Source organism: Stenella coeruleoalba, assembly GCF_951394435.1.
Source record: "Stenella coeruleoalba genome assembly, chromosome: 8".
Classification (NCBI taxonomy): Eukaryota; Metazoa; Chordata; class Mammalia; order Artiodactyla; family Delphinidae; genus Stenella; species Stenella coeruleoalba.
The window spans coordinates 60,775,350-60,797,814 of NC_137154.1; the positions used below are offsets into that span (position 1 = coordinate 60,775,350).

The following is a 22,465-nucleotide window of genomic DNA, read 5'->3' on the forward strand; positions in this document are numbered from 1 at the left end:
ACAAGTGCTCGGTTTGGTTTAAGAGAAGGCTCCATATTCTTATCGTCTTACCCTTCCAGGGAGATGGCCCGTTGGAGACTCACTGAAGGCTGGCGGGTTGTAGTGCTGTGTTGGGAATGACTGCAAGAAAAGAAAGAAAAAACAAACACAATCATTTATTTAAAATATCTTTGCACATTCTAATAGTCTTATTGTCATGAAAAGAATCAATTTTGGAAGAAATACAGGAGACATTAACTGACTATTCTTTGGTGATAAGCAGAATCGTCCACCCCAGTATAACACTCTACCAGATAAGGGGCTAATATTTCGTTATAATTTGATTTCAACATGTATTATTCAAAAGCAAGCTTTAAATGAAGGGTAGCCATGAAAAGAAATACATATATTTGGAAGAGGTAATTATTTTCCCCTTGGAATAAGGTAACATAAAAACAAATTTCACTATGATGCAATATATTATTTTTTTAAGGCAGAACATTTTTTTCTAACAAAGTTTTAAACAGCAAATTTGAAAATTGTAGTAGTATTTAATTAGTATAAATTTATTAGTTTATATTTGCATACTTGTAAAAATAACAATAATTCAACTGTTGAATGAACACAAAAAACTTGAAAAATGGGATTTCCAGTTGCATATCAACGTTAGTTAGAACTTAAGGTTATTCCATATTTGGTTGCATGATAACAAGGTAAGACTGATTTTATAGATAAGTATTTGCACTAGAAATTATATTGTATCTTTGCACTAGAAATTATATTGTATGTATAGTAGTATCTAATACTTATTGAGTACTTATTGCCTGAGTTACTTTTCTAGGTATATTATTTCTTACAACTCTATGAGGTATGTACTGTCCCATTTGACAGATGAGGAAATTAAGGTAAGGAAGGTTTAAAACTTGCCCAAATTCATGTGGTAAATATCTGTGCTCGAAATGGTATCTAGACGTGCCATTCTTCTTAACCATCATATCACCTTCCAAATGGTAACAGTTTTTTTGGCTTTGAAAGACTTTGTCTTACAATCTCAGAATACTCTTCAATTAGGGAGACTCTTTCATCTGAGATATGCACAATGACAATCCAAGAGCATATTGTAATGAATTGTGAGTTTCCTATGTATTAAAGTATACAATAAATGGTATTTCAGTGTGTAATTTTAGTTTGTAGTATTAGTTTAAAAACTTATTTGTAACATTAGTTACATATACATGTAGTGTGTAAAGGTGTGTATATACAAATATATGTATAGAGAGAAACTTGAGTAAAGTATTTGCAGAACATGAGGCAACTTCACACAATTCTAAGACTTCTCAGCACATACTTTGAAAACACTGACAGACATTGCCATACAGAGCCAAGCAAACAGGCTGCAGGTTTTCATTCAGAACTTTTGTTATTATGGGTGAGAGGAGGTGTTTCTCTGTGACTAGCATTTAGCTGTGACATGGATGACATTTATCTGAGGTTGAGAGAGCAGAATTTGGGGACTATGGCTAAGGCCTAGAGAATGGTCATCTTCAAATTAAGGATAGTATCCTTTGTTTCCTGGCATCCCTCATAGTGCCGATCATCACTTATGTCCACTAAGTGTGTTTTGATTGGCCAACTGAAAGGCAGCATAGCATTGAGGAGCTGGACCATGTAGCCAGGCTGCCTGAGTACAAATTTCAGCTCTGCCACACAGACCAATGTGACCTTGATTGAGTTTCTTAAAGTTCTCTGTAACAGTACCTTCCTCATAGGGTATTCAATGAATACAGTGTTTAGAACAGTGTCTGTCTGTCTGTCTTACATGGTAAAAGCTACATAAGTGTTAAATAAACATATGATTTAGCAGAGTGTGCACTTTGAGATCTTTCTTTTGTACTAAATAAGCATAATTAATTATTTAGATCACTTCAATTAGCCATATAGTCAATGCCACAAGGTGTAGATTTGTGAGTATATTATAACTTTGGTGGTCAATATCAAATTATCAAAATGTTTTCTGTTGTAAAAACAACATTATAAAATTAATAGAAATCAGCCACAGCAATCAAGAAAGAAGAAATAAAATGTATCCAGATTGGAAGGGAAGAGGAAAAATTGTCATTATATGCAGCTGACATGATACTATACAGAGAAAATCCTAAAGGCACCACCAGAAAACTACTAGAGCTCATCAATGAATTTGGTAAAGTTGCAGGATACAAAATTAATATACAGAAATCTGTTGCATTTCTTTACACTAGCAATGAAATATCAAAAAGGGAACGTAAAAAAAAAAATCCCCTTTAAAATTGCATAAAAAAATACTTAGGAATAAGCCTGACCAAGGAGATGAGACATATGCTGAGAACTATAAAACACTGATAAAGGAAACTGAAGATGAGGCAAAGAAATGGAAAGATAACCCATGCTCTTGGATTGGAAGCATTCATATTGTTTAAATGACCATACTATCCAAAGCAATCTACAGATTTAATGTGATCCCTATCAATCAAATTACCCATGACATTTTCCACAGAACTTGAACAAATAACTCTAAAATTTATATGGAACCACAGAAGACCCAGAATTGCCAAAGCAATTCTGAGGGAAAAGAAAAAAGCTGGAGGTATAACCCTCTCAGACAATACTACAAAGTTACAGTAATAAAAACAGTATGGTGCTGGCACAAAAACAGACATATGAATCAATGGAACAGGACAGAAAACCCAGAAATTAACCCATGCACTTATGGTCAAAATTAATCTACAACAAGAAGGCAAGAATATACAATGGAGAAAAGACAGTCTCTTCAATAAGTGGTGCTGGGTAAACTGGACAGCTACATGTAAAAAAAATGAAATTAGAACACTCTCGAACACCATACACAAAAATAAACCCCAAACGGATCAAAGACCTAAATATTTAAGACTGGATCTGTAAAACTCCTAGAAGAGAACACACGCAAAACATTCTCTGACATAAATTGTAGCAATGTTTTCTTAGGTCCGTCTCCCAAAGCAATATAAATAAAAGCAAAAATAAACAAATGGGACCCAAACTTACAAGCTTTTGCATAGCAAAGGAAACAAAATGAAAACACAACCTATGGAATGGGAGAATATATTTGCATATGATGCAACCGACAAGGGATTGAGCTCCAAAATATACAATTATTCAGCTCAATATCAAAAAAATAAAGACCCAATCAGAAAATGAGCAGGAGACCTAAATAGACATATCTCCAAAGAAGACACATAGACGGCCAACAGGCACATAAAAAGTTGCTCTACGTGGCTAATTACTAGAGAAATGCACATTAAAACTACAGTGAGGTATCATCTCATGCTGGTTAGAATGGCTATCATTAAAAAGTCTACAAATAACAAATGTTGGAGAGGGTGTGGAGAAAAGGGAACACTCCTATACTGTTGGTGAGAATGTAAATGGGTACAGCCATTATGGAAAACAGTATGGAGGTTCCTCAAAAACTAAAATCTAAAAATAGAGTTGGCAGTATGATACAGCAATCCCACTCCTGGTCATATACCTGGAAAAGACGAAAACTGTAACTTGAAAAGATACATGTACCCCAGTGTTTATAGCAGCACTATTCACAATAGCCAAGACATGGAAGCAACCAATGTCCAAAGGCAGATGAATGGATAAAGATGTGGTGTATATATACACACACATATATATATACACACACACATATACACAACACTGGAATATTAATCATAAAAAGAATGAAATAATTCCATTTTCAGCAAGATGGATGGACAGAGATTATCATACTAAGTGAAGTAAATCAGAGACAGACAAGTAATATGATATCACTTAGATGTGGAATCTAAAATGATACAAATGGACTTACTTACAAAACAGAAATAGATTAACAAAGAACAGGCTGGTGGTTGCCGAGGGGGAGTGGGGTGGGGGAGGGATGGATTGGGAGTTTGGGGTTAGCAGATGCAAACTATTATATATAGAATGGATAAACAACAAGGTCCTACTGTATAGCACACGGAGCTATATTCAATATCCTGTGATAAACCATATGGAAAAGAATATAAAAAATGTATATATGTATAACTGAATCACTTTGCTGTATTGCAGAAATTAACACTGTAAATCAACTATACTTCAATAAAAAAAAAAATCTCTGACATAAATCGTAGCAATGTTTTCTTAGGTCACTCCCCACAGGCAATAGAAATAAAAGCAAAAACAAACAAATGGGACCTAATCAAATTTACAAGCTTTTGCATAGCAAAGGAAACAAAAAGACAACCTAGGGAACAGGAGAAAATATTGCAAATGATGTGACCAACAAGGGTTAATTCCCAAGATATACAAACAGCTCATAAAACTCAATAACAAAAAAACCAAACTCCATCAAAAAATGAGAAGACCTAAATAGACGTCTCCAAATAAGACACATATTGGGTTGGCTAACAGGCACATGAAAAGATGCTCAACATTGCTAATTATTACAGAAATGCAAATCAAAACTACAATGAGGTATCACCTCACACCAGTCAGAATGACCATCATCAAAAAGTCTACAAATAATAAATGCTGGAAAGGCTGTGGGGAAAAAGGAACCCTCCTACACTGTTGGTGAGAATGTAAACTGGTGCAGCCCCTATGGTAAACAGTATGGAGTTCCTTAAGAACCTGAAAACAGAGTTACCATATGATCCAGCAATCCCACTCCCAGGCGTATATCTGGAGAAAACTCTAATTCGAAAAGATAAATGCATTCCAGTGTTGATAGCAGCACTATTTACAATAGCGAAGACATGGAAGCAACCTAAATGTCCATCAACAGATGAATGGATAAAGAACGTGTGGTATATATACATAATGGAATATTACTCATCCATAAAAAAGGATGAAATAATGCCATTTGCCACATGGACCTAGAGATTATCATACTAAGTGAAGTAAGTCAGACAGGGAAAGACAAATATCATATGATATCACTTAGTTGTGGAATCTAAAAAATACAAATGAACTTATTTACAAAACAGAAACAGATTCACAGACATAGAAAACAAACTTATGGTTACCAAAGGGAAAAGGGGGCAGAGAGGGATAAATTGGGACTTTGGGATTAGCAGATATAAACTACTATACATAAAATAGGTAGACAACAAGGTCCCTATATTGCACAGGGAAGTATATTCAATATTGTGTAATAAACTATAATGGAAAAGAATATGAAAAATATATATATTCACATATACATATACGTAACTGAATCACTTTGTTGTAGACCCAAAACTAACACAACATTGTAAATCAACTATACTTCAATTAAAAAAATTAATGGAAATCAAAATGAGAGTAAAAAAAATTCACATATAATTCCACTGCCTTGTCTCAGACTTTACAGAATCATCTAATTTAATTCTCAGAGCTGTCCTATAAGGAAGTTATGAGAATCCCCATTTTATATTTAAGAAAACACAAAGAACTTAACATGTCAGAAAACAACAGCTTGCAAATATGGAGCCAGAATTCAAACTAAAGCCCCTCTTGTTGCCAAGTGTATGTACTTTAAACTCTATGCTACTGATTCTCTGTATTTCCACATGTGTTTCATATCATTTTAAATATACACAGACCATATATAACTTCATATCTGCATTCCTCCTCCCCCCCTTACATTATAATTTAATCACTCCTGGCAAGGTTTCCATAATTATTATTTTGGTGTTATATAATGTTACTTACTCTGAAGATGTAATTTATTTAATCATCCTTTTTTACAAATGGATATTTGGGTTATTTCTGTTGTTTTAATATTATAAACAATGCTGCAATGAACATAGTGATATCAATTACTTTTTTTTACTTGACAATTTCCTTTGAATGTATTCCCCCAAATGGAAATATTTATTTGGTTATGTTTTATGACTTATGTTATTAATTACTTTTCAAAATTTCTACCATTTTATTGCTTCTAAAAACATACGTATATGTGCCAGTTTCACCACAATCTTATAAGCCCAGCTATTATAATTAAAAAAAATTGATACTAGGTATAAAATGATGCCTCAGATTTATGAGTATTTCTTTATTTATGAGAATGACCTTTTCTTTTCTATGTGCTTATTTGCGAATTGTATTTTTTTGTTTAAACTGTTCAGGCTTTTCCTTTACCATTTATCTTCCACTGGTTTAGAGAGTACCAACATTTCTTGGGTAAAGATCAATGATGCTTACTAAGCAAGATTAATGAGTAACTGGAATCACTGATAGCTTCCTCACCAATAACCTGGCCCATATAATGAAAACAAAGAAATATTCAGTAATCTCACTTATCACTACCTTAAACTAATTACTTTAATATTCTGCCCCAAGTTATTCCAAAAATGTCCCTTTAAAAGTTTTAGTGACACTTAGATTAAGTGCAAAAGGTACCAATGAAGTGCTCACAGAAATTGACTCCTTTTGTGTTACACAAAGTCAGCCAATTTCTCCTAGCATGTAAATCTGGAACAAACAGAGCTTTTTACAACATGTAATTACCCTTTTACTCTACTAAGACATATATGGTGAATTACCTGACAGTCAAGACCTACAGATGCACGGGAATTTTTGTTATACCCTGATACTAACATTTAAGCAGTAATTGCAGTCGGTATTAGAAGCTACCTGATAGCTTCTAAGTGGTATTTAAAAAAAAAAAATCAAATATCTTCCCCTTGGGACCAAGTAGGTTTCATCCTTTCTGTATCATTGGCTACATACATAGCATGCTGCTAGTTCTACCATGACTAAGAAATTATAGGTGACAACTGCCTGGCTCTTTCACTTCTTGAGGCAGAGAGGCCAGCCAGATGGAATTCTGAGAATTGTAGTGGAAAGAACCAAGGAAAGAAAGCACAGCTAAAACTTAAAGCTTTCAAAAGCTAAAAGAATTGTTGTAAAGCCAAACCAGCTTTACAGCAAATGTTAAAGGAAATTCTCTGGGCAAGAAAGAAAAGGCCACAACTAGAAACAAGAAAAGTACAGAAGGAAAGAGCTCACTTGTAAAGGCAAACATACAGTAAACGTAGGAAATCATCCACACACAAAGCTAGTAGGGAGGTTAAAAGAGAAAAGTAGTACAGTCATCTGTATCCACAATAAGTGGTTAAAGGATACACAAAACAACTAGATGTAAAGTATGGTATCAAAAACAGCATGAGGGGAGGAGAGTACAAATCAAGGGTGTTTAAAATGCATTTGAAATGAAGAGATCAGCAATTGAAAACAGCTGCATATATATACAGACCACTGTAAAAAAAAAAACTCATGGTAACGGCAAACCAGAAATCTATAATAGATACAAACAAAAAAGAAAAAGGAATCCAAGGATAACACTAAAGATAGTCATCAAACCATAAGATAAGAGAACAAAAGAAAAAAAAAGGTGTACAAAAAGAAATACAAAACAATAAAATGGCAATAAGAACATACATATTAGTGATTACCTTAAATGTAAATGGACTAAATGTTCCAACCAAAAGACACAGACTGGCTGAATGGCTACAAAAACAAGACCCGTATATATGCCAACTACAAGAGATTCACTTTCTTTATTTATTTAGAGATTCACCTTAGATCTAGAGAGACATACAGACTGAAAGTGAGGGGATGGGAAAAGATATTCCATGCAAATGGAAATAAAAGAAAGCTGGAGTAGTAATACTTTTATATCAGACAAAATAGACTTTAAAGACTGTTACAAGAGACAAGGACACTATATAATGATCAAGGCATCAATCCAAGAAGATATAACAATTGAAAATATATGTGCACCCAACATAGGAGCACCTCAATATATAAGGCGAATGCTAACAGCTATAAAAGAGAAATTTGACAGTAACACAATAATAGTGGGGGACTTTAACACCCCACTTACAACAATGGATGGATCATTCAGATAGAAAATCAATAAGAAAACATAGGCCTTAACTAACACTAGACTATGAGGACTTAATTGATATTTATAGAGCTTAAACCTGAAAGCAGCTGAATGCACATTCTTTTCAAGTGCACATGGAATATTCTCCAGGATAGATCACATGCTAGACCACAAACAAGGCTCAATAAATTTAAGAAAACTGAAGTCATGTCAAGCATCTTTTCCAACCACATGCTATGAGATGAGAAATCAGCTACAAGAAAAAAACTGCAAAAAACACAAACACATGAAGGCTAAACAATATGTTACTAAACAACCAATGGATCACTGAAGAAATCAAAGAGAAAATCAAAAAATACCTAGAGACAAATGACAACAAAAGCACTGTGATCCAAAACCTATGGACATAGCAAAACCAGTTCTAAGAGGGATGTTTAGAGCAATACAAGCTTACCTCAGGAAACAAGAAAAATCTCAAATAGCTTAACTTTACACCTAAAGCAACTGCAGAAAGAAGAAGAAACAAAATCCCAAGTTAGTAGAAGGAAAGAAATCATAAAGATCAGCGCAGAAAGAAATGAAATAGAAACAAAACGAGCAAAGATCAATAAAACTAAAAGCTGGTTCTTTGAGAAGATAAACAAAATTGATAAACCATTAGCCAGACTCATCAAGAAAAAGAGGGAGAGGACTCAAATCAATAAAATTAGAAATGAAAAAGGAGAAGTTACAACAGATGCTGCAGAAGTACAAAGCATCCTAAGAGACTACTACCAGCAACTCTATGCCAATAAAATGGACAACCTGGAAGATATAGACAAATTCTTAGAAAGGAGTAACCTTCCAAGATTGAACCAGGAAGAAATAGAAAATATGAACAGACCAATCACAAACACTGAAATTGAAACTGTGATTAAAAATCTTCCAACAAACAAAAGTCCAGGACCAGATGGCTTCACAGGTGAATTCTATCCAACATTTAGAAGAGAGTTACCACCCATCCTTCTCAAACTCTTCCAAACAACTGCAGAGGAAGGAACACTCCCAAACTCATTCTACAAGGCCACCATCACCCTGATACCAAAACCAGACAAAGATACTACAAAAAAAGAAAATTACAGACCAATATCACTGATGAATATAGATGAAAAAATCCTCAACAAAATACTAGCAAACAAAATCCAACAATACATTAAAAGGATCATGCACCATGTTCAAGTGGGATTTATCCCAGGGATGCAAGGATTCTTTAATATATGCAAATAAATCAATGTGATATACCAGATTAACAAATTGAAGAAGAAAAACCATATGATCATCTCAATAGATGCAGAAAAAGCTTTTGACAAAATTCAACACCCATTTATGATAAAAACTCTCCAGAAAGTGGGCATAGAGGGAACCTACTTCAACATAATAAAGGCCATATATGACAAACCCACAGCAAACATCATTCTCAATGGTGAAAAGCTGAAAATATTTCCTCTAAGATTAGGAACAAAACAAGGATGTCCACTCTTGCCACTATTATTCAACATAGTTTTGGAAGTCCTAGCCACGGCAATCAGAGAAGAAAAAGAAATGAAAGGAATACAAATTGGAAAAGAAGAAGTAAAATTGTCACTGCAGATGACATGATACTACACATAGAGAATCCTAAATATGCCACCAGAAAACTACTAGAGCTAATCAATGAATTTGGTAAAGCTGCAGTATATTTAATTAATGCACAGAAATCTCTTGCATTCCTATACACTAATGATGAAAAATCTGAAAGAGAAATTAAGGAAACACTCCCATTTATCACTGCAACAAAAAGAATAAAATACCTAGGAATAAACCTACCTGGGAGACAAAAGACCCGTATGCAGAAAACTATAAGACACTGATGAAAGAAATTAAAGATGATACAGACAGAGAGAGGTACCATGTTCTTGGATTGGAAGAATCAATATTGTGAAAATGACTGTACTACCCAAAGCAATCTAAAGATTCATTGCAATCCCTATCAAATTACTAATGGCATTTTTTACAGAACTAGAACAAAAAATCTTAAAATTTGAATGGAGACACAAAAGAGCCCGAATAGCCAAAGCAGTCTTGAGGGAAAAAAACGGAGCTGGAGGAATCAGACTCCCTGACTTCAGACTATACTACAAAGCTACAGTAATCAAGACAATATGGTAATGGCACAAAAACAGAAATATAGATCAATGGAACAGGATAGAAAGCACAGAGATAAACCCATGCACCTATGGTCAACTAATCTATGACAAAGGAGGCAAGGATATATAATGGGGAAAAGACAGCCTCTTCAATAGGTGTTGCTGGGAAAACTGGACAGTTACATGTAAAAGAATGAATTTAGAACACTCCCTAACACCACACACAAAAGTAAACTCAAAATGGATTACAGCCCTAAATGTAAGACTGGACACTATAAAACTCTTAGAGGAAAACATAGGAAGAACACTCTTTGACATAAATCACAGCAAGATCTTTTTTGATCCACCTCCTAGAATAATGGAAATAAAACAAAAAATAAACAGATGGGACCTAATGAAACTTAAAAGCTTTTGCAAAGCAAAGGAAACTACAAACAGGATGAAAAGACAACCCTCAGAATGGGAGAAAATATTTGCACATGAACCAATGGACAAAGGATTAATCTCCAAAATATATAAACAGCTCATGCAGGTCCACCTGAAAGAAACAAACAAACCAATCAAAAAATGGGCAGAAGACCTAAATAGACATTTCTCCAAAGACATACAGATGGCCAAGAAGCGCATGAAAAGCTGCTCAACATCACTAATGATTAGAGAAATGCAAATCAAAACTACAGTGAGGTATCACCTCACACCAGGTAGAATGGGCATCATCAGAAAATCTACAAACAACAAATGCTGGAAAGGGTGTGGAGTAAAGGATCCCTCTTGCACTGTTCGTGGGAATGTAAATTGATACAGCCACTTGGAGAACAGTATTGAGGTTCTTTAAAAAACTAAAAATAGAATTACCACATGATCCAGCAATCCCACTACTGGGCATATACCTAGAGGAAACCATAAATCAAAAAGACACATGCACCCCAATATTCATTGCAGCACTATTTACAATAGCCAGGTCATGGAAGCAACCTAAATGCCCATCAACAGATGAATGGATAAAGAAGATGTGGTACATATACACATTGGAATATTACTCAGCCATAAAAGGGAATGAAATTGGGTCATTTGTAGAGACGTGGATGGATCTAGAGACTGTCATGCAGAGTGAAGTAAGTCAGAAAGAGAAAAACAAATATCGTATATTAATGCATAGATGTGGAACCTAAGAAAATGGTACAGATGAACCGGTTTGCAGGGCAGAAATAGAGACACAGATATAGAGAACAAACATATGGACACCAAGGGGGGATAGTGGCAGGGGGTGGTGATGGGATGAATTGGGAGGTTGGGATTGACATATATACACTAATACGTACAAAATGGATAACTAATAAGAACCTGCTGTATAAAAAATAAAATTCTAAACGTAGAGACTAAAAAGAAAATTAGAAAAGATCAATGAGACTAAAAGCTGGTTCTTTGAAAACATAAACGAAATTGATAAACCTTTAGCCAGACTCATCAAGGAAAAAGGGGAGAGGGTCCAAGTCAATAAATTCAGAAGTGAAAAAGGAGAAATTACAACTGACACCACAGAATAAAAAGGATCATAAGAGACTACTACAAGCAACTATACACCAATAATATGGACAACCTAGAAGAAATGAAGAAATTCTTAGAAAGGTACAATCTTCCAAGACTGAACCAGGAAGAAATAGAAAATATGAACAGACCAATTACCAGAAATGATATTGAATCAATAATTAAAAAGTTCCCAACACACAAAAGTCCAGGACCAGATGGCTTCACAGGTCAGTTCTATCAAACATTTAGAGAAGAGTTAACACTTATCCTTCGGAAACTCTTCCAAAAAATTGCAGAGGAATGAACACTCCCAAACTCATTCTACGAGGTCACTGTCACCCTGATATCAAAACCAGAAAAGATACCACAAAAAAGAAAGTTATAGGCCAATATCACTGATGAAAATAGATGCAGAAATTGTCGACAAAATACTAGCAAACTGAATCCAACAATACACTAATAGGAGCATACACCATGACCAAGTGGGATTTATCCTAGGGATGCAAGGATAATTCAGTATCCTCAAATCAATCAGTGTGATACACCACATTAACAAATTAAAGAATAAAAACAATATGGTCATCTCAGTAGATGCAGAAAAAGCTTTGGACAAAATTCAACACCCATTTATGATAAAAACTCTGCAGAAAGTGGGCATAGATGGACCATATCTCAACATAATGAAGGCTATATATGACAGACCCACAGCTAACATCATACTCAATGGTGAAAAGGTGAAAGAATTCTCTCCATGATCCAGAACAAGACAAGGATGCCTACTCTCACCATTTTATTCAACACAGTTTTGGAAGTGCTAGCCATAGCAATCAGGGAGGAAAAAGAAATAAGAGGAATCCAAATTGGAAAGGAAGAAGTAAAACTGTGATTGTTTGTAGATGACATGAAACTATACAGAGAAAATCCTAAAGATGCCAAGAGAAAACTACCAGAGGGCATCAATGAATTCAGCAAAGTTGCAGGATACAAAATTAATATATAGAAATCTGTTGCAATTCTATACACTAAGAATGAAAGATAAGAGAGAGAAATTAAGGAAGCAATCTCATTTAGCATTGCAGCAAAAAGAATAAAATACCTAGCAATAAACCTACCTAAGGAGGCAACAGACCTGTACTCAGAAAACTATGACACTGATGAAAGAAATTGAAGACAACACAAACAGAAAGATATATTGTGTTCTTGGATTGGAAGAATATGTATTGTGAAAATGACCACACTACCCAAGGCAATCTACAGATTCAATGCAATCCCTATCAAATTACCAATGGCATTTTTCACCAAAACGCAAAAAAATTTAAAATATGTATGGAAATACAAAAGACCTCTAATAGCCAAAATAATCTTGAGAAAGAAGAACAGAGCTTGAAGATTCATGCTGCCTCACTTCAGACTATTCTACAAAGCTACAGCAACCAAAACCATATGGTACTGGCACAAATGCAGACACAAAGATCAATGGAATAGGATCAAAAGCCCAGAAATAAACCGACACACTTATGGTCAATTACTCTACAACAAAGGAGGCAAGAATATACAGTGGAGAAAAGACAGTCTCTTTAATAGGTGGTGCTGGGAAAACTGGACAGCTACATGTAAAAAATAATGATATGAGAACACTTTCTAACTCCATATACAAAAATAAACTCAAAATGGATTAAAGATCTAAATGAAAGACCAGATACTATAAAACTTCTAGAGGAAAATATAGGCAGAACACTCTTTGACTGAAATTGCAGCGACATTGTTTTTTGGATTTGTCTCCTAGAGTAATGGAAACAAAAGCAAAAATAAACAAATGGGACCTAATTAAACTGAAAAGCTTTTCCATAGCAAAGGAAACCATCAGCAAAATGAAAAGACAACCTACAGAATGGGAGAAAATATTTGCAAACACTGAGACTGACAAGGGATTAATCTCCAAAATATACGAATAGCTCATACAGCTGAATATATAAAAAAACATTTTAAAAAATGGGCAGAAGATCTAAATAGACATTTCTCCAAAGAAGACATGTAGACGTCCAACAGGCACATGAAAAGATGCTCAACATGGCTAATTATTACAGAAATGCAAATCAAAACTACAATGAGGTACCAACGTCACGTTGGTCATGAAAAAGTCTATAAACAATAAATGCTGGAGAGGGTGTGGAGAAAAGGGAACCCTCTTACACTGTTGGTGAGAATATAAACTGGTGCAGCCACTATGGAAAACAGTATGGAGGTTCCTTAAAAACTAAAAATAGAGTTGCCATATGACCCATCAATCCCACTCCTGGTCCTATATCTGGAAAAGCCAAAACTCTAATTTGAAAAGATACACACACCCCAGTGTTCACAGCAGCACTATTTACAATAGCCAAGACATGGAAGCAACCTAAATGTCCATCAGCAGATGAATGGATAAAGAAGATGTGGTATATATACATAATGGAATATTACTCATCCATAGAAAAGGATGAAATATGTCATTTGCAGCAACAAGGATGGACCTAGAGATTTTCATACTAAGTGAAGTAAGTTGGACAGAGAAAGACAAATATCATATGATATCACTTAGATGTGGAATCTAAAAAATGATACAAATGAACTTATTTACAAAACAGAAACAGATTCACAGACATAGAAAACAAACTTATGGTTACCAAAGGGAAAACGGGGTGGAGAGGGATAAATTGGAAGTTTGGGATAGGCAGATATAAACTACTATACATAAAATAGATAAACAACAAGGTCCTACTGTATTGCACAGGGAAGTATATTCAATATTGTGTAATGAACTATAATGGAAAGGAGTGTGAAAAAGTGTATTTATATATATACATACACACACACACACACACACACACACACACACACACACACGTACGTAACTAAATTACTCTGTTGTAGATCCCAAACTAACACAACATTGTAAATCAACTATACTTCAATTAAAAATAGTATATAATATATATATTTTTAAATTAAAACAAAAAACAAGAAAAAAACCCTTAAAGCTTTCAGCATTGGAGGGATAAGTGCTTGGAATGTTCTTTGTCTGAAAAAAAACACAGACCTACCCACAATGGCCATTCTCCTCATTGTATCTATCATTTTTCTATACAGTGTCAAACACCTCTTCTGTGAAGCTTTCTATGATATGCCTACCTACCTCCCCAGTGCAGCTGCCATGCTCTCTGTGCCCCACCCAAGCTTCCCACACATCCAGAATAGCACCCATGGCTGAGAATCACCACCACTTATTATACATGCCTGTTTTTCCTATTATATTGCGTGTGCTTTCAGAGGAAGGAGTAGGGCTTATTCATCTGTACATTCTCAGCCCAGGGCTGGCCCATAGAAGATGCTTCATAAATATCTTTTTGAATGAGGAATACCAAGGATTGAGTTCCATCTATCTGTAAGGCTGATGCTTTATCTCATTTGAACTATCTAACAACATTGAGAACTAGATATATGCCCATTTTTGAGAGAAAGTAAATCAAGTCTCAAGGTCTCACAGGTAGTAGGTAGCAAAAGTAGAAGACAGGTTTGTCAGCTCCATAGTCTCCTCTAAGACAAACCATGTTACCTTTCAGAAAAGTGAAATCAAAGCTCTGTGATTAGTCCATGCAGATGACCCAACACATTGTGTTAGGAACCATTATACTAAACTCATACTAAAGATCATTGATAGCATTTTTTTGCATAAAATACTACCCATTATTTTCACCATGTATACCCAACTTGCATGCCAGTGGCTTTTGAAGATCATTTTAAAGATGACGATCATTTAACAGAGGGACTTCTCCACCCTATCCACACCACCTCATTAGTGAGCCCAGGACATTTATGAGCATTTAAGTGATAACACATGGTGGGTGAGTAGGGTGAGAATGAGGAAGGCTTAATATCATGTCACAGCACTGATGCTGGGGGAAGAAGTCCCTGTCACCTGGTAGGAAACCTGTGGCACTGTACTTAGGTGGCTTGCCTGAGGTGCCAAATAAGGGAACTGTGGAGGTAACTCTTACCAAAACTTTTTAAGACTCAGAAAACGATAATAGTTCTATTGCCTTTCTAAATCATGCTGTCATTGAATAAAATTGAGCCAGAAAACAGTAGGGTCTCTTTTCTGAGAACTGTATGATTTTCCAGTGAAAGACTCCTTAGCTGTTCCCTAAGAAAATGGCATTTGAATGGAGCTGAAAAATGCATTCCTATTGCTGCGTAAAATTAAAAACAATTTGAGCATCTGAATTGAAATTGTTTTGTAACACATGGAACACCAAGGACCTAGCTAGTGGTGATAAATGGCTTTTTAATTTTCTCCTTCTCTGAAGCAATGAGAGGCAAGATAAATGGTCTTTCCAAAATGTTGTAATATTAAAACTATGTTATTTTAATGGAGAGCACAAAGTTTTTTGTGTCTTTAATTAACAAACTGGTAAACTTATTTAATGTGACTTGTAAGGTCCCATCCATCAACTAAAATACCTCCTGATGTATTTTCAATATCCTATTTCATTCTTCACTCACTTTTCTGAAGAACTCACATCTCTCCTTGTCATATTTAACTCTCCACCTTTCTCTTATATACCTGTATCTATCATTTTCTGCTTTCTTAATATTATTTTCTTCTCTTGTTTTTAGTCTACTTTCCCTCCCTTCATTTACTTGCATTCAGTTGCCACTATTCTTAAAAATAAGAATATATCTTCTTGGTTATCCTACCGCTGTCTCAAATGCAACATAATCAAAGCACCAGCACCTTCCTCCAGAAAGCTCGATTATTCCTCCTGTTGCTTCATTGATACTTAACATGAGGTAGTTTTATCATTATTTATATGTTCTGTGTACATCTAACAAATATTAATTGGGCACTTACTCCACACCAAGGATTGTGTTAGGTGCTTGGGATGATTTTTGGATTCCTTAATACTGTAGTCCTCAATAAATACTGATAATAAAGAAGATGGTGAAATCAAATAAACCACTTGGCTTCTTTTCATACAGGTAACATTTTACAATACATCTCCAGGTATAGTTGATAGACAAACCATATAAGCTGGAACTGAACAGGTGTATAAGTATTTTAAATGTTGGAGAAGGGAAAGACTTTCTGAGAAGCTAGGAGAGCATGTTCAAGGTCATGGAGGGCCAAAAGTATGTGTTGTGCTCTGGGAACCTGGAGTGGTTTGGCTTAACCAGAGCAGAGTGGCCATGGATGAGGCCTGGAACCTGGCTGGGGGTGGATCATGAGGGGCAGTGCGGTCTGGACTTTATTCTGATGGTAGTGGTGAGCTCTCCAAGGTTATTAAGCAGGGGTATGAAGGGGTCAGAATAATATCTATGACTCAGAAGGGTAAGGTTGGAAATACTCTGAAAAGTGGAAGAAAGTGGAGGAAATCTACAGGTAGGGAGACTAAAGGGAAATCATCATAGTAGAGAAAACTAATAAATGCCTAAACTTTGATGATGGCAATTGGAATTAAGAAACGGGGATACACTGAGCACATGTGGAAGCAAAATATCCAGGAATGAATAAGAGGAGGTTATAGAGAGGGCACATTGATCTCTAGAATTGATCCTAGTGATCTGGATGGGTGGGCATTTCTCCTGAAAGTTAACATCTCCTAGAGAGAAGGGGCTTGCCCTTCCCCGGGTATAGGAGTAGTTGTGCCCTCTTCATGAACTTCCAAATGAACCTTCAAAAGTAGATTGACTTTGGTGTTAGAAGGAGGGTGGTGGTGAGAATGAATTGAGTTCTGCCATTGGTTGAGAGGATGAGCACACGGTTAACAGAATCAAATAGTATTGTGTGTATGAGAAAGTACATTTGTGGATGGGAAAATATAACTGAGTTTGGTTTTGTACAAGGTTAGCTTGATGTGCCTATTTACACGTGTGGGAGATAAGATTTGCAATGGAACAACCAAAATTACCGGAAAGTTCTTCCTTCTCTTGGTGTAACACCTACTTACCCATAATTGGCACTGAATTACTGAGATATTCCTTGCATCTTCTGCTCCTTCAAATAAACATTTTTGGTTTTTTATGAGATAGTTTCAAGATTCCTAGCCACCTTTGCCTGTATACTCTTAATTTTTCCTTTTGATTTCTACTTAAACTGCAGAACCTAGAAATGAATTCAGAGTTCCAGATGTGTTTAGGCCAGGGCGAAGTGCCACTAGATGCTGACTTTCCTCCACCTGGACTCCATACGCCTGCCAGAGCTGGCTAAGATACCATGGACTTTAAAAATGTGCTAAACTGAATGGAAAAAGGAATATAAGGCTTAGTTCCTATCTATCTTCTAGGAGTTCACGTGTATTCTGGGACTGACAGTAACAGTACATAAAAATTAAAAAAAAAATTAAATAAAAGGCATGAAGAGGATAAAATCACATTCTACAAACAGTGGTGTAATTGTAGATAGACTGATTCTCAAAAATTAACTTGCTGATAAAATTTTATAAATAAACATGAAAAAAATTTGCTAAATTGTATTGATAAATTTAGGGTTAACTTCTCATATATTTGTAACACGACAGATTGGATTCAAAATCAAATCTATCATGTACTTGTATATTGGGTTTTGGGAAACTCAATATAGTTATTAATATCCATCCCACCCTTGTCAAATTGAATGGTATTGATCATGATATACTTTTATAGTTTGTTAAGCTAGCATTAGATGATCAATTTAACTCAGTTAATATTTATTAAGCATCTAAGATGTGCCAGCCATTATAGGACTTCACTCTTTCATCTAGTTTCATATCATCTTTGAATATGACTTATATTTTCATGCAAACTATTAATTACAAATAGAGACAAGGACTGTGCATTGTGGCAAATCATCACAGATCTTCCTCCAGCTTAATAGTTAGTCCACAAGTTTCATGTTTGAGCTCTTTTAATCAGCATCTTTCTGGAAATTAACCAGTCCTCAGGCTGACCAATGTCCATAGCAGGTGGAATGCTCATGACTCTTATATTTCCATGCCTTCCATGTACTTGTATTCTTACTAAGGATCAGTTGTAATCGTTCTCAAATCTGTGTATTCGTACTCATTTTTATATTCATGCAGTTTAATTAAATGTTACAAAAATAAAATACGAGTAGGTGAAAAAGAATTGTTTCTGTCAAGAGTAAGTTGTATTGATCTAGAAAGACTTAATACTCACATGTAGTTAAAAACTTTGCTGCCAAATTAGGTGTGAGAGAAAAAACGATAAAGGTCAGAAAATAATTATAAATTGAGAATTTTTCACATAGTTTACTTTTGATTCTCATGCTAATTTAAAGAAATCCAAACTGGAAGGCACGGATAATGGATTAAGGTATGCAAGAAAAATAAAGTAGGACTTCATAAAAAAATGGGCCTCAGGTTTCAGGTCTTTTGAATCAATTTGGTGTGCCAAACATTTTAAAGCAATTAACAGACAATTCAGATGTTGGGAAGTAACATCATAAAAACTCTGGCCAGGGACTGACAATGCTAAAGAAAATCTTGACCCTCACATATAAAAAAATGATGAAGAACAAAATTTGTTAACTCATCTCAGACCAATCAAAAGTTCTGATAATTTATAGCAAAACAATGTATGACATTGGATTAATGACGATGATTTGTTGAAAATTGAAATTGCGGACAAAAAGAAATCATGCATTCCAGGACAAACGGATGGATCTAAATATGAAGAAAAATACTGGATTAAGTTCAGGGCCCTAAATTTCTCATGCCATAGCCAGAGAAGCTAGAAATGTGGTTTTACTTTATGCTGAACAGACTCAATCAACAGTCAGTAATAACATGGTGACTCAGAAAAATTGGAGGGGCCTTACTGGAGATATTCCATTTCTTTTTTTAAATACCGTCAAACCACTAGTTTTATTTTGCTACCATACAGTTATATTTTTAAAAGTTAAGTTGAAATAATTAGTGCATGCAAGTATTTTTTCGCCTAAATGATGACTATTGTATTCAATATTTTGACTAACAAATAAAACCTGGTTCTGGTTTTGTGGGTTACAAGAAGTTCTACTGTATGAATGTCTAGCAGATTATCACCCAGATATTTGTTCTCTCCTTATCCTTAAAGAGTATCACGGGAGACCTTAGAGTCTTTTTAAAGAGGAGACATAGACTACATTTCATGGTCAGAATGTGGTTAAGGTGAAATTAGAACACAGAGTCAACTCCTAGCCCATGGTTTTCTCTGTCCTGTGCCACTGGGATTTCTTCATATTCTTCTCTGTGGCAACAGTTCAGTGATGAACATGGTAGCCAAAATATTGGCTATTTAAAAAAATCCTGCTCATCACTGTTAAGTAGCTGGAAGACTCTGAAGGTGCACTTCAAATGCTGATTCAATCACCATGACAAATTCTTTGCTTAAAGCAAGAATGAGAAATCCCAGTATTTTGCCCTCTGGACTGAACCAAATGGTGTATGACTGGTCTCAAAACCTAAAACGTCAGGAGCAAAATGTAGTGTTTTAATACAGCAGGCATATTCCTGCCTTTATTCTTTTTTTTTTTAGATGGCTGACTGACCATACATCATTTTTCTTTGCTTTTGTAGTATACAAGCTGCATCTCAGGAGGTAATGTATGAACATGTATCAAAAAGCTCCTTTCCGTGCAGGTTTTCACAAGGAAAGTGAAACATTGAATTTACAATAGCTTAAATCAAGTGTCAGATAGCTCCATGAATGCAGCTACTTCAAAAAGGAAAACCGAGTTTAGTTAGGAATTTTACATAAAATATTGACGACTACTACAGAATGCACCAACAATCAGAGAATTAGAAATGGGAAGGTTTTTGTATACCAGTTGGGATTTTAGGCATTTAATTAATACGACCCTGGATATCCCTTTATTTCACACAGGAAGCAAATTTTTCAGGATAACGCTGTCTGGTTTTTAGTCTTTGACAATATCTGGGAAGGAAAGTTGTGTGGAAAAAACGGCAGAATTCTAGAAGTGAGGAATGTGGGTTCTCTTACGAGCTCAATAGCCTTAGATAGGTCACTTCACTTGCCTTGTTTTGGTTTTTTCTTCAGTTTGAATAGGAAACAATTGTTCCCGCCCTCCCCATCTACTTTAGTGGGTATAGATGGGAAACAGTACTGTGATGGGAAAGGAGCATGGGCTTGGGAGTCAATGGCCTTGAATTAGGGGTTTCTTACTCTTCTTAATTAGGTACTCGTCAACCTCAGACGGAACACTCTCATCTCCAATCCTGTCATCAGTATAATGTAGATAATAGTGCCTTCTCACAGACTGCTCTGTGGGGGAAAATAAAGCTATGTATGAGAAAGAAATTTTGTAAAGTGTGAAGTACGGGAAATAGTAAGTGGAAATTACTTTCTAGGGAGGTAGTGCAATTTGGTCACAAGATGTCTGAACATAGAGACCTGAGCTAACCAATGGGCACAAGGAAGGAAAATAGGGCTTGAGCTAAGAAGCATCAGGAAATGGAATTGCAGGACTTGGCAATTTCATGTGGTGGGTGAGTGAGGAGTCTAGGACAACTTCCATGTTTCTGGTTGAAATGATTGGGTCAATGCTGGTACTTCATACTGAGAAAAGAGTGTGAGAATAATAATAGATTTGGGGAGAATATAATTATCTTGATATACATGGTGAGTTTGGGGAACCCTTATGACATTAAGGTACAGATATCTTATAAGATGATAGATTTTGTAGCCTGATCTCAGTAGACTATTCTGGTATGAAAATATCCATATTGGAGTCAACATAGTATATATAAGTACATTGGAAAGCATGAGTATTCCTAAAGCGATTGTGATGAAAAGAACTGAAGGCTGAGATGGAGACCTGGAGATAACCAACATTATAAGATGTGTAGAAGAAGATAAACCTAGAAAAAAGACTAAGAAAAAAATGAGTGGAGAAATAGGAGGAAAACCAAGAGAATATGAGGTAATGTCAGCTAACAATGGGAGCAGAGAGATAGTTTCAAGAAAGAGAGTTTGGTCAACAATTTCCAAAGACTTTAGAGAGTTTACAGCAGAGGGAAAACTGATCATTGGAGTTTGAATTATATTCTGTAGGCAAAGAGGAGGTCATGAACAATTTTAAGCAATATTAAAACACAGCCACTTCTGTAGTTTAGAGAGAGCCTTCTATGATCCCCAGCTACATAAAACAGCTAGAGAAGAGATAGAGAAAGCCAAAAAGCTGTAAGAGGAAGCTTGTCTTAAGAAGACTAGGTATGAATACCAAAGCTTTCTGTCATAGCATTACCAGGGGCCAGTCCTCAGAAACCCTTTCTGTAGCGCAAATGGAATAATCACCTTTCCCCTGGCAAACCAGTGTAGGCACCAAGGCAACGAATGGAAACTCTTGCCTCCTATCATACTGTTGGGTTCTATTTTCAATGAAGAATTGTTCTTATTCTATCATTTATTTTCTATATTGATTTTCATGCAGACAGCTGGAACATCCAAATAAATGTGGGCCACTTGGTTGGTAGAAGATATTAGTTTGTATGTATTAGTGTTGTGGAAAAGCTCCACATGTTTAGTGAAAGGGAAATTGTTTCACTTGACATCTGTAGTCTGAGTCTTCCACACAATGGTTACCATAGAGAAGTCATCACCATCACTGCAGTAACAAGTGACATGCTGAAAAGGCCAGTTTGTTTCCCTCCGCTCTTCACTATTCACACCCCCAAAGTAGGAATTGTTTCCTCCTCTGGTATTTTCCCTTGGTTGAATATGTTCAAGGTAGCCATGAGGTTATTTGTTCAGCTAAGCTTCTACATATTACCAGAATTCTAGTATTGAAGAGATGAAAATTGGGACATAAAACCCAACATGATGAAATACAATGCTTTCT

The 22,465-nt window shown here is 35.5% G+C and overlaps 1 protein-coding gene across 21 annotated transcripts in view; it reads right to left on the reverse strand.

Moving 5' to 3' along the window:
* DLG2 (discs large MAGUK scaffold protein 2) overlaps nt 1-22,465 on the reverse strand; it is a 2,041,348-nt gene that overhangs the window by 417,454 nt on the left and 1,601,429 nt on the right. For all 21 annotated transcript variants that reach the window (XM_079928919.1, XM_079928924.1, XM_079928927.1 and 18 more), the window contains one exon: nt 52-120. In XM_079928919.1, the coding sequence (XP_079785045.1) occupies nt 52-120 (69 nt within the window). The remainder of the gene's footprint in view (nt 1-51; nt 121-22,465) is intronic.